Raw genomic sequence first — 13,351 nt, 5'->3', positions numbered from 1 at the left:
GTCTATCCTACTGAAACACAGATGGAATTCAAAGTTAGAAAACTGAGAATTCAAATTATTCCCTGTTCACTAAAACTGCTATAAACCTACGCTACTTCTGCTGCAAATAGCTTTGGTCAAAGGCAGATATCCTTCTCCAAGTTTTAGAGAAATGTTTTGCCTACGGCTTGCAAATACGATGTTTTAAAAGCAAAATTTTTGTTATACAAGTTGAAGTTGCAGCCACATCTCCAACCTCAGCTACTCAGCTACTTATTTGGAAAGTCCTATGGATGTAACTGTCCTCTTCTTTACATCAGACTCTTAACTCACTCATTTCACATTGTTTATGCAGTTCCACAACTTCTCTTTTGATTGGATATTTTGTAAAAATAACAAGATTACGTACTAATTGATGATGATAATTAAGGTTTGCTCAATTCCACAGTAAATTTATATCAGTTTATCTTAAGATATCTGAAAGTGAGTACAAAATGGGAATTTAAAAATTTTAGACTGACTTCATGAACTTGTCAATAACTGACCGAGACAGCTGCGTAAGTTATTTCAGTGCCATTTTTCTATGAAGCAATCTCTTCATATAAAGCATTTTGTTCATTACTATTAACTTAAAAAGTACTGTATTTCCTCAATACTCAATGATACCACTGAAAGAGTTATATTTTATGGTAGATTTATCAGGGCAGCATTAGAAAAACAGTAAGATGGAAACCAAAGGGTAAAACAAGAAATTAACTACATCATTCTTATTTCACTTACAACTTAAAAGTTTCATATTGCAGGTTAAAATACAGTAACTAGTTACCATTTAAAATAATAAGTCTAGTTCTAATTAAAACAAATTGCTAATGTATTTACATTATTATAAGCCATAGAGCTTATACTCAACATTTCTAGGTGAAAACTGCATCCATTTTGTCCATGCTGTAAGTTGCAAAAGTTTGTGAGATTTTCTGAATGTTTTTGCAGTACATAAACCTTCAAAGAAAAAAGTTAACAGGGCAAATACACAATATACTAACAAACAGTATTAAACTAACTGCGAGGAATGTGTGAGATGCTATTTTGCATATAATGTTGCTTTTGCATTGTTTTCTATATTTATTCACCAGTGCAAGGTGTAAATTTGTTGTAAAAAACCAACTACATGCTAGATAAAGTGCACAATTTGGGGTCATCTGACAAAAGCGTGATAAATATTTTAATGTATCAGATATAAATGCAATACTAATGTAGCACACTGGTTATCACTTAAGTAAGATAAACTTTATTACTAGACATGCAAAACATCTTGGGCTTCATTACAGTTGAACATGTCTAGCTACCTTTTAATCAGGTGTCTGCTGTTTTGACTTTTCTTTCTGACATTAGTATCTGTGTTTACTGATCTAAGTTAGTTAGCTAAACACACAACAATCAACAACAAAAAAAAATACCTCACTTACTCTATTTGCGCACCATGAGCCACAAGGGCACTTATGGAATCCATACTACCAGACCGTGCTGCTTTATGAATAGGAGTTTCTCCAACATAATCCTGTAAAGACAAACTACATTTTGTCAAGCATAATCTTTCTAAAAATTAAAGTCTTATTTATACATTACTCACTTTAATTCAGAAAGCAGGTATACAAAAGCAGCATTTATTAGCTAGCAAATGCATCAGATAATTCATTATTTTTTTAAAGTTTGCAGTAGGCTGTCATGTACATTAGATATTTAGCAAGAAATAACGCTACGGGCATGTAACTCACAAGATAAGCCTTATCCAATAAATAGGCAATCAGCAGAGTTATATTCAGCAAAACTTGTTAAAAACCCCCACAACGTATACCACCAGAACAAGTTACTCGAGCACCTGTATTTCCTAGCACTTTTGTTGGACTGAACAAGCCATCTTGAATTCAGAAGCAGCATGGCCAAGCTTGTGGGACTCTATCGCTTTCAGATCTTCTCGACACACTTAATGCAGTAAAGTGCAATACTGACTGTATTGCACCATAAATACTCACCTGGTGAGCAGTATGCATGCATTAACTCTACTGTAATGTAAGTGTGCCCAGAGTTCACAGGACAGGCCAGATCTCTCCTGAGACATACACATTGACTCATGTCCTATACGTTTTTCTTTTCTGACCATCTTTATCCATTCGCATTCCATTATTGTTAACCAGTACATCCAACCATTTAATCTTTTTTTTTTTTTTTTTGTATTATGGACAAACATACTGGGAGTAGTGTATTACTTTTCAGGCAACTCCTCTGTACCAACTATCTTCACAGATAACAGGGACAATCTACAGCAATTTTACAAATGTAACTGGCAAGCAGCAGGTAAATTCCATGCATCATGATCTATAAGCGGCAGATGAAATTCAGTACTTTCAATTAACCATCAGTATTAAAAACCACAGAGAAGAATCTGTAATGAAATATGGCCTTGAAGTACCAAGTAAATGTTCTGTTACTGGTTTGTTATGTGATTTAACTATCACAGTCCTCAACACTTTCAACGCATAGCAAGGGTTTTTTTTTTAATTCCCCTCCAAATTTTTGACAGACTTCACTTGCCCACTCCACTGATATTAAACATACTCTAACTGTATGTGCCTCCTTTTTGCTTCCCATTCCTTTTATTAAAATATTATCACTAGCTATTAAAGTAACACAGCACCTTTGCTGACTTGTGTTCACACCTAATTCTACAATACTGGTTACGCTTTAGTTCTATTTGAAATATGAATACTCAAAATATGATCATACTACCATCTTGATAGATAGAAGGTAACAAGTGTTTTAGATTGTCTGCAAGCTTCTGAGAAATTAAATCACATCTTTTAGACTACATAAACATAACTTGAAGATAAATTTTGCATTATGTGTTATATACTCTCCATTTTCTACTTGCCAATTTTATTTCATGATCAAATGTTTTTATAACAAGTTACAAATTCACTGAGGGCAAGCCAGTTTACCAGTACTTGAGACATATATTCAACCAAACAGTGAACTACCTAGCACCCCCAGCAGGGAACAATAATGGTAACAGACTAAGTTTACCTTCTTAATAAACTAAGGAAAATTGCTGCTGAGCCCCAAACAAAGCTTGGAGACAGGAAAGAGAAGAAAACTCCTTGGAGTTCTTCATAATTAGAAAACAGCTATATAGCTCTTCTTCCAAAATGGCTGTCTGTAGCTGATGAATAGAAGACTGCTTTCCAATGAAGTTTAAATTACTTCTATTTATAACTTTTCTTGAAGTTACAGGAACACAGAGATGTTTAACAGAGGACACAATTTTATTAACTATCATACATGGGAATTCATTTGACACTAATTTATCCAGGAATATTTTCTTCATAGTGTCATACATTTTCCCATCGTGGAAGCTGTCTTCGATTCATCATTTCATCACTCAACTTCTATTGTTTCCTTTCACCCCCACCTTTTACTAAAGAGGTAAAAGCATGGAAAAGAAGCAATTTGTTCCACATTAGTATTTACTTGTCCCAGCCTTAACTTAAAAATCATTCCATATAAAGTTCAGTTTAGAGAAAGTTAGCTCAACTAGCCATGCATATGACAAAGATGACAAAATCTTTACTAGCCCCATAAACCTAGCATGGCACCCACAATGAGATCTAGAGAACTGAATTATGAAATATTGCTGTGGGGAAACACTAAAAGGATCAGAAAGACCTTGCAAAAGGGCTCCTCACCACTGCATTACAAGAATAACCTTATAGCAGCTAACAATCCTATCACCAACAACCAAAAAAAGGTTAGTATCTCAGAAGAGAATATGTGTCTTGAAAAGGGCTTCTTTCAATCACTGGCCCAGAAAAGCGTGTCTCTTCTCTAAAGTTAAGTAATTGGGAAAATGCTTAAGAGAGTGACAATGTATGGATTTAGATTTTTATAGCATTCATTTTAATTACACCATCTAAATTCTAGTCATCACTAATGTTACCCTCTTTTGAAGTTCTCCTATGGAACCAAATCTATTTGCACTGAAATAGTTTCTGAAATAGTCTCCTAGCTCTACAAAGAACTTCTCTCTAGGTTTTGAGCTAAACTGAAAGGAGAAGAAAAAACAAACGTGCTATCTCCCACTGAAAAATGGCTTTAAAGGTTACTTATTCTTCAACACATCCAAAATCATACATACAGAGGAAAATAAAGTACTCTACGAGCCTCAGAACAATTCTGTTTTCTTTCAACAATTGTAATGGATGGCATTCCAGAAAAAGCAATATAACAGAGGTTTTTCCAAAAAGCTTTCATGAGTGGCTCAGGGTCTACATTGCTAGCACATTTTCACGCATAAGACACCTCTTCCTTACCTCTTTTCTGGCTACGTGGAACAAACTAAGTTATTTTATTTTGAAGGGCTTTACTAATTCCTAATTATCCTTGATAATACCTCATAATCCTTTTAATCGTCCACAGTTCCCATATGTGCTTCAGTTAGGCATAATGCCTTCTGTAATAATACTCCAGGAAGGGAAACATCAATAACTTTTGTACCTACAGCAGAACTTTTCAGGGTCCCATCTACCCTTCTGATGTAACACTGCACCAACAACCCAAACTTATTTCAGAATCCAGAAGTTACATTGTAAATAAATGAGCAGAAGAACAATTAATTTTTATTAATTTAGCATTCAAGATAACACAAGTTTGTTTGTTTATGTGGAGACTTAAGTATTTTGTTTACAATGCTTCTGATGCAATGACAAGAAGAGTCATGAGGCATCACAGGCGCATTTATTTTTTACAACTCACTGCCATTGTCAAACTTTTTCCTCCTTTCCCTTGGAGAAGCATGACTACCCTTTTGCAAAGACAAGGGCAGTCCTCTCTAGCTTGGGGTCATGACTAGATTACCCTTGAGTTTTATTTCATTTCACTGAGTAAGTGTCTAGCTTCCTTCCTCATTCTCTTTTTATTCATGTGGCTAAAGAGTCTTTTGCTTTTTTGGCTTAAATTTTCTTAGTAAATCTATCTCAGCTTGATTAATCAGTTTGCATTTCCTCACTATGCTGCTCAACCTGTAAAAACATTATCTCTACTGATAAAATATTCTTCTCAAACTGTCTGCTTATTACGAGGCCTCTTTTAGATGTGGTTATTCTTTCAGTTCAGTCTAAAGCCATTTTTTACTCTATTTTCCCCCTCTTTCTGTCTTTTTTGAATGCAAATTTCTGTTGGCTTTAGGATGTTTCAGTTGAACTTAGAGTAAATTTCCCATTTTGCTCTCCAAGTTCCTGGATGTGATTTAGTTAATTTCACTCACTGGTTTCCCTTTCAGTTAAAAAAAAAAAAAAAAAAAAAAAAAAGAGTTACTTACCTGTAAATATTTATTTCTAAAACAAAAAGGCCCCATGCACATTTTTCACTGAAAGCTTTCAACTATGCATACTGGTTTTGGCTGGGATAGAGTTAATTTTCTTCATAGTAGCTGATATGGTGCTATGTTTTGGATTTGTGATCAAAGCAGTGTTGATAATACACCAATGTTTTAGCTAGGAGTGGGCTGGAGGCGCACAAGAAGCTGGGAGGCAACACAGCTAGGACCACTGACTCAAACTGACCAGAGGGATATCCTATACCATATGCTCAGCAAGAAAAACTGGGGGTGGAAGGTGGGGGGGTTTGCCAGGGCTGTCATTGCTTGGGGACTGGGTGAGCGATTGTGGGATTTATCAGCTGTGGTGTAGGGTTCTTAAAAATATTTTTATCATCTCTTGATTTCCTTTTATTTTTTTCTTTGTTTCCTTTTTTACATATTAAACTGTCTTTATCTCAACCCACCAGTTTTCTCACTTTTCCCTTCTGATTCTCTCCCTCAACCCACTTTTTTTTGGGGGGGGGGAATGAGCAAGCAGCTGTGTGTTGCTTAGGTGCCTATCAAGGTTAAATGACAACTCTATGCAAGCACTTGTAAAATATTTCTAGTATAAATAGATATCCAAGACACAGAAGCAGTATTTTACCTGGCAAGAAATACAAACTCCATTCCTTAACTCAACTGACTGAATTTCAAGTTCTATCAGCTGATCACATTTCCAAAAGCCATTCACATTTCTTAGAGGCAGCACCCTACCCTTTCTGAAGCCAAGAAGTAGAAGCTGGAGAATACTGAGTATTTTTTCCACATTCTTTGCTAAAAAAGCTTTGAATTCATGATGGTTTCTCCTTCTGCATTTTGAGTACAGATGAGAACTGAAGGAGTATTTTTTATGGAGTATTTGGATTTAGTCCAAATTGTTGTTTAAAATACAAAACTGTACATACCAAAGGAATGAGTGTTTTCTTCCTCCTCACCAAGGATACCAGCATGTTTACAGTTCTTGCTAGCATGGCTAGTCTAACCCTCCTCAATCTATTTCCCATCACTACCACACAAACTGGCTGGTAACTGGCTGGATGAAAAGTTAACATCACCTGTAAAGATGCAGTATTTCTTACCCCTTCTCTTTAAGCCAGGCCACACAAAACTGTTTTTTTGGCCAATCAATACAGGCAACATACAATAGAATGTTTAATAGGCTGAGGCTAGAGGGAAAATATATTTAAATGAAGTAACAGGCTTTTTAATCAAAAAGGTACTTTGCACTGTCACAGTGAACTAAAGCAGGCAGGTAGGTGAGTGCAGGTCTTGAGACACGTTAAAGAACTATTAGCAGGCACTGCCCACTGTAAAAAAAAAAAAAAAAAAAAAAAAAAAAAAAAATGACATGTTAACTTTCTCCTGTGAATTTCTGTGGTGATCCCGGGAATAAAGAACTGCCCACTGATCATAAAGAGAGCTAGATGGTTCTAGCCAGCACACACAGCTTAGTAAGAGGGCTGGGCATCACAAGATATAGTCACAGAACTTATATGGGGAACAAGGTACAGCTGGGACACGCAGTTTTCAGCATTTGTCCTTTATTGCTGCTGCCTGAGAAATGTCCTGGGCAACTGTCAGCCGCACCGAGATAGCATTTTCAAGTTTTCCTAAACTTCAGGGCAGGCAGCATGGGCTACAATACAATACCTCAGGGCAGATATGAGAAAGCATGCATGCAAATTCTACTGAATACCGGAGGTTTACGTTAAGACTGAGAGACTCGAGTGGATTCCTTTTCAGAAGCTATCCTTTTCTTTTTCCAGAGGTGATGGGTTAGTCTGTAGCCAATGACCAGGAGTCAGTTTGGAAGGAAAGTTTTACTAGTTTAAATATCAAGTATTCCCAGATCTTTCTCAGCATGTGTTTTGTATCCAGTGTCCATGGAACACTTGTCCTCACACAAGCATTAGCCAGTGACTATGTCTGTTTGAAGTACAGCATCAGTCAGCGAGCTGGAAGGAATAAACAAAATACACATCAGGAAATAGTGCTCCAAAAGCTCAAAAGTGTGGGTGGAAGCCCTAGATGATCACCTGAAAGTGCTTGGAAGTTAAGTAAGGAACCAAGATCATTTATTAAGCAGTTCAAATCAAATAAGAATAGAAGAATTTGACTGCAATTCAACAAACGGCTGGAAGGAATTGGGGAGAGCAAAGCATGCACTATGCTTTACATAGCCATGTATGAAACATTCCAAATATCCGTGGGATGAGTTTGCTGCTATATGTATCACCAAGGTACGTGCTTGTGCATGTGTAACCAGTGTGACTGACCAGTTGCATCCTAACAAAGAACTTAAGAGACTTTATTTCTACTACCATTTTAATCACCCAGAGCTATCTTCTTATTTTGTCATTGAACCAAATCTAAAATATCTCTTCTTGTATGTTCAACTAGTATTTTGTGGGGGCAAAAAAAAGCTACTGCATTCAAGAGTAACTTGAGCCTCTTTAACAACATAAAAGGCTTCCAAAGTGTGAACTCTCAGTACTAGTGTCCTTTGCCTGTCAATACCTAAATCTACCCTCAGAGGTCTACAGGATACCATCACGACTATCTCATTTGAAAACTTGAGAACCACAGTACTCTTCCTCCTGTGGAGGACCACAGATCTATTATATGGATTCGCTCTGGTGACATGCCATCAAAATAATGACTCCTGAGTCACTGGCTAGTTTTGGTGACTTAAGCTGTCTACTTTACTTGCATACCATACTGCCTTCTGCTTTCCTTTACAGTCATCTGCATGTTGCCCTCAGCCCACGGAGGGATCTCTCTGCACTCTTCTCCTCTTCTTTTGGGGGCTAGCTGCTACTTTCTTCTTTCCAATAACCTCACTCACTAAGTGTGACTTTTTTTCCCCCCCTATCATGTTCCAGGACAGCAAGCTTGTTCTTCAACTCCATTCAACCTCACTGGTCAGTTCTTCTCTTTATCCTCATAGCTGGAAACTTTCATTCTTCTCATTCATTCATTTTCATTCATTCTTCTCTTCTCATTTAGCAGATATTTGTACATCTTTATTCTGTGCATGCCATGTTTCCTCTCTAATCATCATTTCTTTACATTCTTACCTGGTCTCCAGATGAATTTACAGTTCTTGTATTTTCTCTTCTGAAGATTCTACCACTATGCAGCAATAACTTATTGCATAAGTTACTTTTGTCAGGTATCAAGGAGAAGATGCGATCTATAGCCTCTGCATCCAGTCACCTTCATTGTTTCTACAATTCTCCTGGTGTCTCACAGCTGTTCTCAATGCACCAGCCTTCTTTTCTGAAAACTCAACACAAACTTCCCCATTTCTTATTTTTTGCATAGCTTAAAAAAAAAAAAGAACCAAACTCTAGAAATGCAAATGTTCAAGTTCTTCAGCAGACTTAGCTTAGCTTAACTCTACTGCATATAGAACAGTCTGGCCATTAAATGTTTTAAGAAAAGTATGATGCAAGATTTAACAGACCAGACATTTTACAGATGCTGTGCTATACTACAGCTTTTAGTAAATGCATATGCTGAGTATTAATTACTCTCATAGATTATTATAAATAATAATTTTGAGTACTGTTATAAAGGCACACATTATGTATGCCCAGCATACATATTAGATCCATTCAGTACTGCAAACATTTTCTCCAAAAGCATGATAGTTTTAAGCACTCGATTCTACTACTGTAGAGTAAAACAACCCTTCACAGGAATTTTGCACTCTCTGCTACTAAATAAATCATTATCCATACTCACTGTAAAAGTAATGGAAAATCATTTAAAAAAAAAGTTGCCCATTCATTCTTTGTTGGTGAAGTACATGTTTCTGACCTAATTTCAGGAATTTACTAGAAAAGTTTTGGAAATAATCTAAAAAGGAAAACAGTATGAAACCAGAGGCACCTTAAAATAAACTGTGGCAGACCTTACTAGTTAGATGTATGACTAAATCATGAACTACTGCAAAGGTCTCACGGTTCAGTAGCTAATGGTGAATTTTTCAATTCTTAATGTATTAAATAAGTAAGATGTTCCTCACTATTCTTTCACCCAAAAATGTATTCTAATATCCAAGTACTTGCTAATGCTGCCAACACCACAGCAGCATACCATTTTTTTTTCAGTAAGTAGCTAGATGTCAATTCCTAAAACAAGTGTCCTCCAAACCTTTAGTGGCTTAGAGGCCATTTATTAGTCCTATTCCTACTATAATGAAAAAGGTCTATAGCTGATAATTATGTCATTTGAATTCAGCTGATGTTAAAAATTATCTATCTCTATGTGAATGTAAGGATCATACATGTAGTAAAAAGGGACCAAGACACTCCTTCCAAAACTATGTGCAGACATGAAATATGCATGAATCCATACCTGTTTATTTATGTTGGCCCCCACTTGAATCAACCAATTCAGGCACTGTGGATGTCCTCCAAAAGCAGCAATGTGGGCTGGTGTTTGAGCAAAACGTGTTGTACTGGCATTTACAGAAGCTCCAGCTCTTACTAACTGCATTAGGCACTCCAGCTTTAAAGACATGAGGGAATAAAACAAAAAATGTTACACAGATGTGGTATGACAATTAACACCTAGAAAAGCTAAACTTATTAGTGAAACTACATGGATGCAAAACAAGAGAGAATATGAACTTTAGGATTTTCCCCCTCCTCCCAATATTCCCCCCTCCTTTGGCCATAGTCCACACCTGAAATGTACTCAATTCTCACCTCCAAAACTGAATTTCAACATTTATTTTTGGGATGGGGGAAAAGAGGGCATAAATATCTCAGAGCTAACTACAAGAGCTATTTGGTTCACTTTTGTTAGGGAGAAAAACGTCTGATCCAACAAAGCTGCAAACATGATACTAAACAGACATTATTAGATAACATTTGCCAAAACAAGAGTGTTGTTAGGAGATACATAGACGTATTCCCAGGAGAGTTTAGAGGAAGGCGAATCAGAAAAACACGAGATTTTACATTTCTTTAATGTTTTCTTAAAGTATCAGAAGCAGACTACTCATGAAAACTAGTACTGTCAGTACTATGCTAAATCTGTAAAAGGAATAATCTCTTTTCACCATTTTCTTGTTATTACAATTGGAGAGCTGTTTGGGGCAATACCAAAAAAGAAAACCTCTCTGTTTTAAAAAACTGCAGTATTCTGTCACACTATAGCCTTTTATTTTCCCATCTTACCAACCAGAAGTGTCAGATATCCAGCTACTATTTTTAGATGTTCATAACATCACATTTGTAGAAGCTAAGCAAACCACAGCCACAATGACCTCAACTTTCAAAAATAGTAAAAAAAATGCTCCTTTCCTGTCACACAGTAACATTGGTTTTTTGTTGATAGGAAAAGGAATGCACTACGCTAAAATAAATAGCTTAGTCTAGGCTTCCATTTATTGTGGTTAGCAAACAAACACCACCACACCCCTCCAAAACAAGAAACCACCACATTGACTTATGGCACTGGTTCCTATGAAACAAAAATCTACTGGTCAGTCTCTCACAGTTAAGGAAAATGTTCACCATATCACAGCTATGGAATAATCTGTTCATAAAGGAGCAACTAAAAAGCATCAGAAAGTCAGCTGGCAGCTTGGTTACAGATAGAAGCATTAACATCATGATTCCAACATTCTCTACTGCTGTATGGGAAGTCTCTCTTTCTCCCTCTTTTTTTTTTTTTTTTTAAACCTGTAAATTCCTAATCTTGATGAATTACATACATGAGAAAAGTACCAACCACTGTAGTGAAGTATTTTATGTTAGGTTTGCAAGTATATTGTGAACTTCAATTGTCTCCTTCCCAGTATAGTTCAAACACACACATAGGAACCCTACCCTTTAGGATATACAAAAGTCTGGACTATAATGGACTTGACACCAGATACAGATGTACCATTAACTCACTAATTACATGAAGTAAACGTGTAGGGGTGAGGGTAACTGAAATATTGCTGTATTAATAAATCTAGCTCCATAAACCTCAAAATTACCAAAGAAAAAGTACCTCTTCAAAAGCAAACAAGTACTTTTAATTAAAAAAATTACATCGAAAAAACTTGTGTAGGAAGATTTAGAATTCTAATGCTAGACTACCCAAACACATTTTGTATCCGCTACTCATAGACCTTCCTTGGTGTTCACATGCTAGTACCCCAATATTGCTGTTACAATTATTAATAATAATTAAGGGTTAACATAATAATTATTAATAAGCGATGAGATTGAAAAAAACCTTCAGCTACACCAAGAAGTTCCTCTACTATAACTGCAAACAAAAATAAAGTTCAGCCAGTGTTTATAACAATAGACTTTTAATAGAATTAATTTGAAAACACTTGCAGACAAGCATTACAACTTCAGGAAAGAACAGTATTTCCTGCACAGAAACTGGGCTGAAAGAATTTCCATAATTAGACAGGAATTATAGCCTGTCAACTGAAAGGGGAAAAACATTGGAACTGGATCACCAGCATCATCTTGCACTGTTTAAATCTGCTTTATAAAATGGCTACACATCATGATCCCCTTCCTCCCCGTGTCTTACAGGGTTTTAACAAGGTAACATTTCATCCCATTAAAAGCTGAAGCATGGGTCTTCCACACTATGGCTGTCAGAAAAATCTGCTTCTTCCAACATTCTGGAAGAATGAGGTAAATTACTTCCATGGATAGAAAAAGTCAACATAACAAAAAACAGTAACTCACTTGATTATTTACACTTGAGGTCAGGACACACAACTCTGTTTTCATTAAATAACCTTTTAGTAGATATTTTCCACTGTATTGTTATACCTAAAGCAGAGGTTAAACTGATTTAATGAAGAAAGACAGGCCTCTACACAGGCCACAACTCTGGCAAAATACCAAGGAAGAGACAGGCATTTTTATCTGTACTACTTTTGTTCCAAAAGAAACAGAATGTACCTACTACTATTTTGCTTCCTATAATGTAAACAGTCAAATGGTAAAAAATAAAAGTAGAGGAGTACAAGCAAATGTGGTCAGAGAAAATAAAAATGTACATGCAAGCAGATAAAAAGAAAAATTAAATTAAGGTTGGTATAAGACAAAGTGAATTAACAGCGACTTCCTTTTTTATGCAAGCCCTTCATTTTCTACTTCTCTGGTAGCTTTTTAGATTGTTAACAATTTTCCATTCTAACCCATCTTCTCAGAAATCTACAGAATGCCAGGGTAATTCAGGGCACTGTATAATTAACTCTAATTGGAATACAGCAACTCTAATGGGAATTAATTTACATCTCAGGGTATGAATGCTTCCCTGCAGCCAGGAAGTATCCTGAAAATGCAAACTCCACTACAGATACTCAACACAGCAAGTAAATTTGGACTTGCTACTACCTCTAAAAGGAGCTCACCCTGTCATTAAAACTCCAGGTATGACAACCAGAAAACCTGGATGTAATATCTACCATTTTCAATTGACTTTGCTGGCATTTTGTCACTTGCAAGTTGTGCAAGTAAGTTTCAGAATGAGCTATTAAAAAAACCTGTGTTTTCACTTTTAGTCTTAAGATACTCCAGTTTTATTGGTGCTAGTATTAGATCAGTACCCCCCAACTTCTCTTTCACATACTCATTTCTAACAAAACTTGAATGCTGATGCTACTTCCTTACTGCAGCAAATCTACAACTGCATGCAACAATGCAGTCCTACATAGCTTTATTCTAAAATTATTTCGTATTGTCTTTTGATACAATGATGGCTTTCTTCTGTGTTCATGTTGTGCAACAACAGGTAAAGAGAAAGAAACATCTCTATACTACTGAAGTTCTTCTGGACTTCTGGAAAGGAACTGTATCAGTTTGGTCATTTCAGACTCCCACAGAGCTGCAGTTCAAAACAATACATGTCTGGTGGACCATGCTGCTAAACGGCCCTATATCAGAAGGACAGCCATGTAGTTCTGCTACCATTTAATTTCTTTCA

General features: G+C 36.2%; 1 protein-coding gene across 1 annotated transcript in view; it reads right to left on the bottom strand.

Moving 5' to 3' along the window:
- ANKRD10 (ankyrin repeat domain 10) overlaps positions 1-9,919 on the bottom strand; it is a 32,816-nt gene extending 22,897 nt beyond the window's left edge. Inside the window, exons 1-2 of the mRNA XM_009892135.1 lie at positions 9,755-9,919; positions 1,446-1,537 (exon numbers count right to left, since the gene is read on the bottom strand). Coding sequence (XP_009890437.1) covers positions 1,446-1,537; positions 9,755-9,919 — 257 coding nt within the window. The remainder of the gene's footprint in view (positions 1-1,445; positions 1,538-9,754) is intronic.
- Between the last annotated feature and the right edge of the window lie 3,432 nt (positions 9,920-13,351).

Source organism: Charadrius vociferus, unplaced genomic scaffold (genome assembly GCF_000708025.1).
Source record: "Charadrius vociferus isolate BGI_N301 unplaced genomic scaffold, ASM70802v2 scaffold218, whole genome shotgun sequence".
Taxonomy (NCBI): domain Eukaryota; kingdom Metazoa; phylum Chordata; class Aves; order Charadriiformes; family Charadriidae; genus Charadrius; species Charadrius vociferus.
Note: the sequence above shows the minus strand (reverse complement) of the source record. Positions and strands in the feature narration are given on the sequence as shown.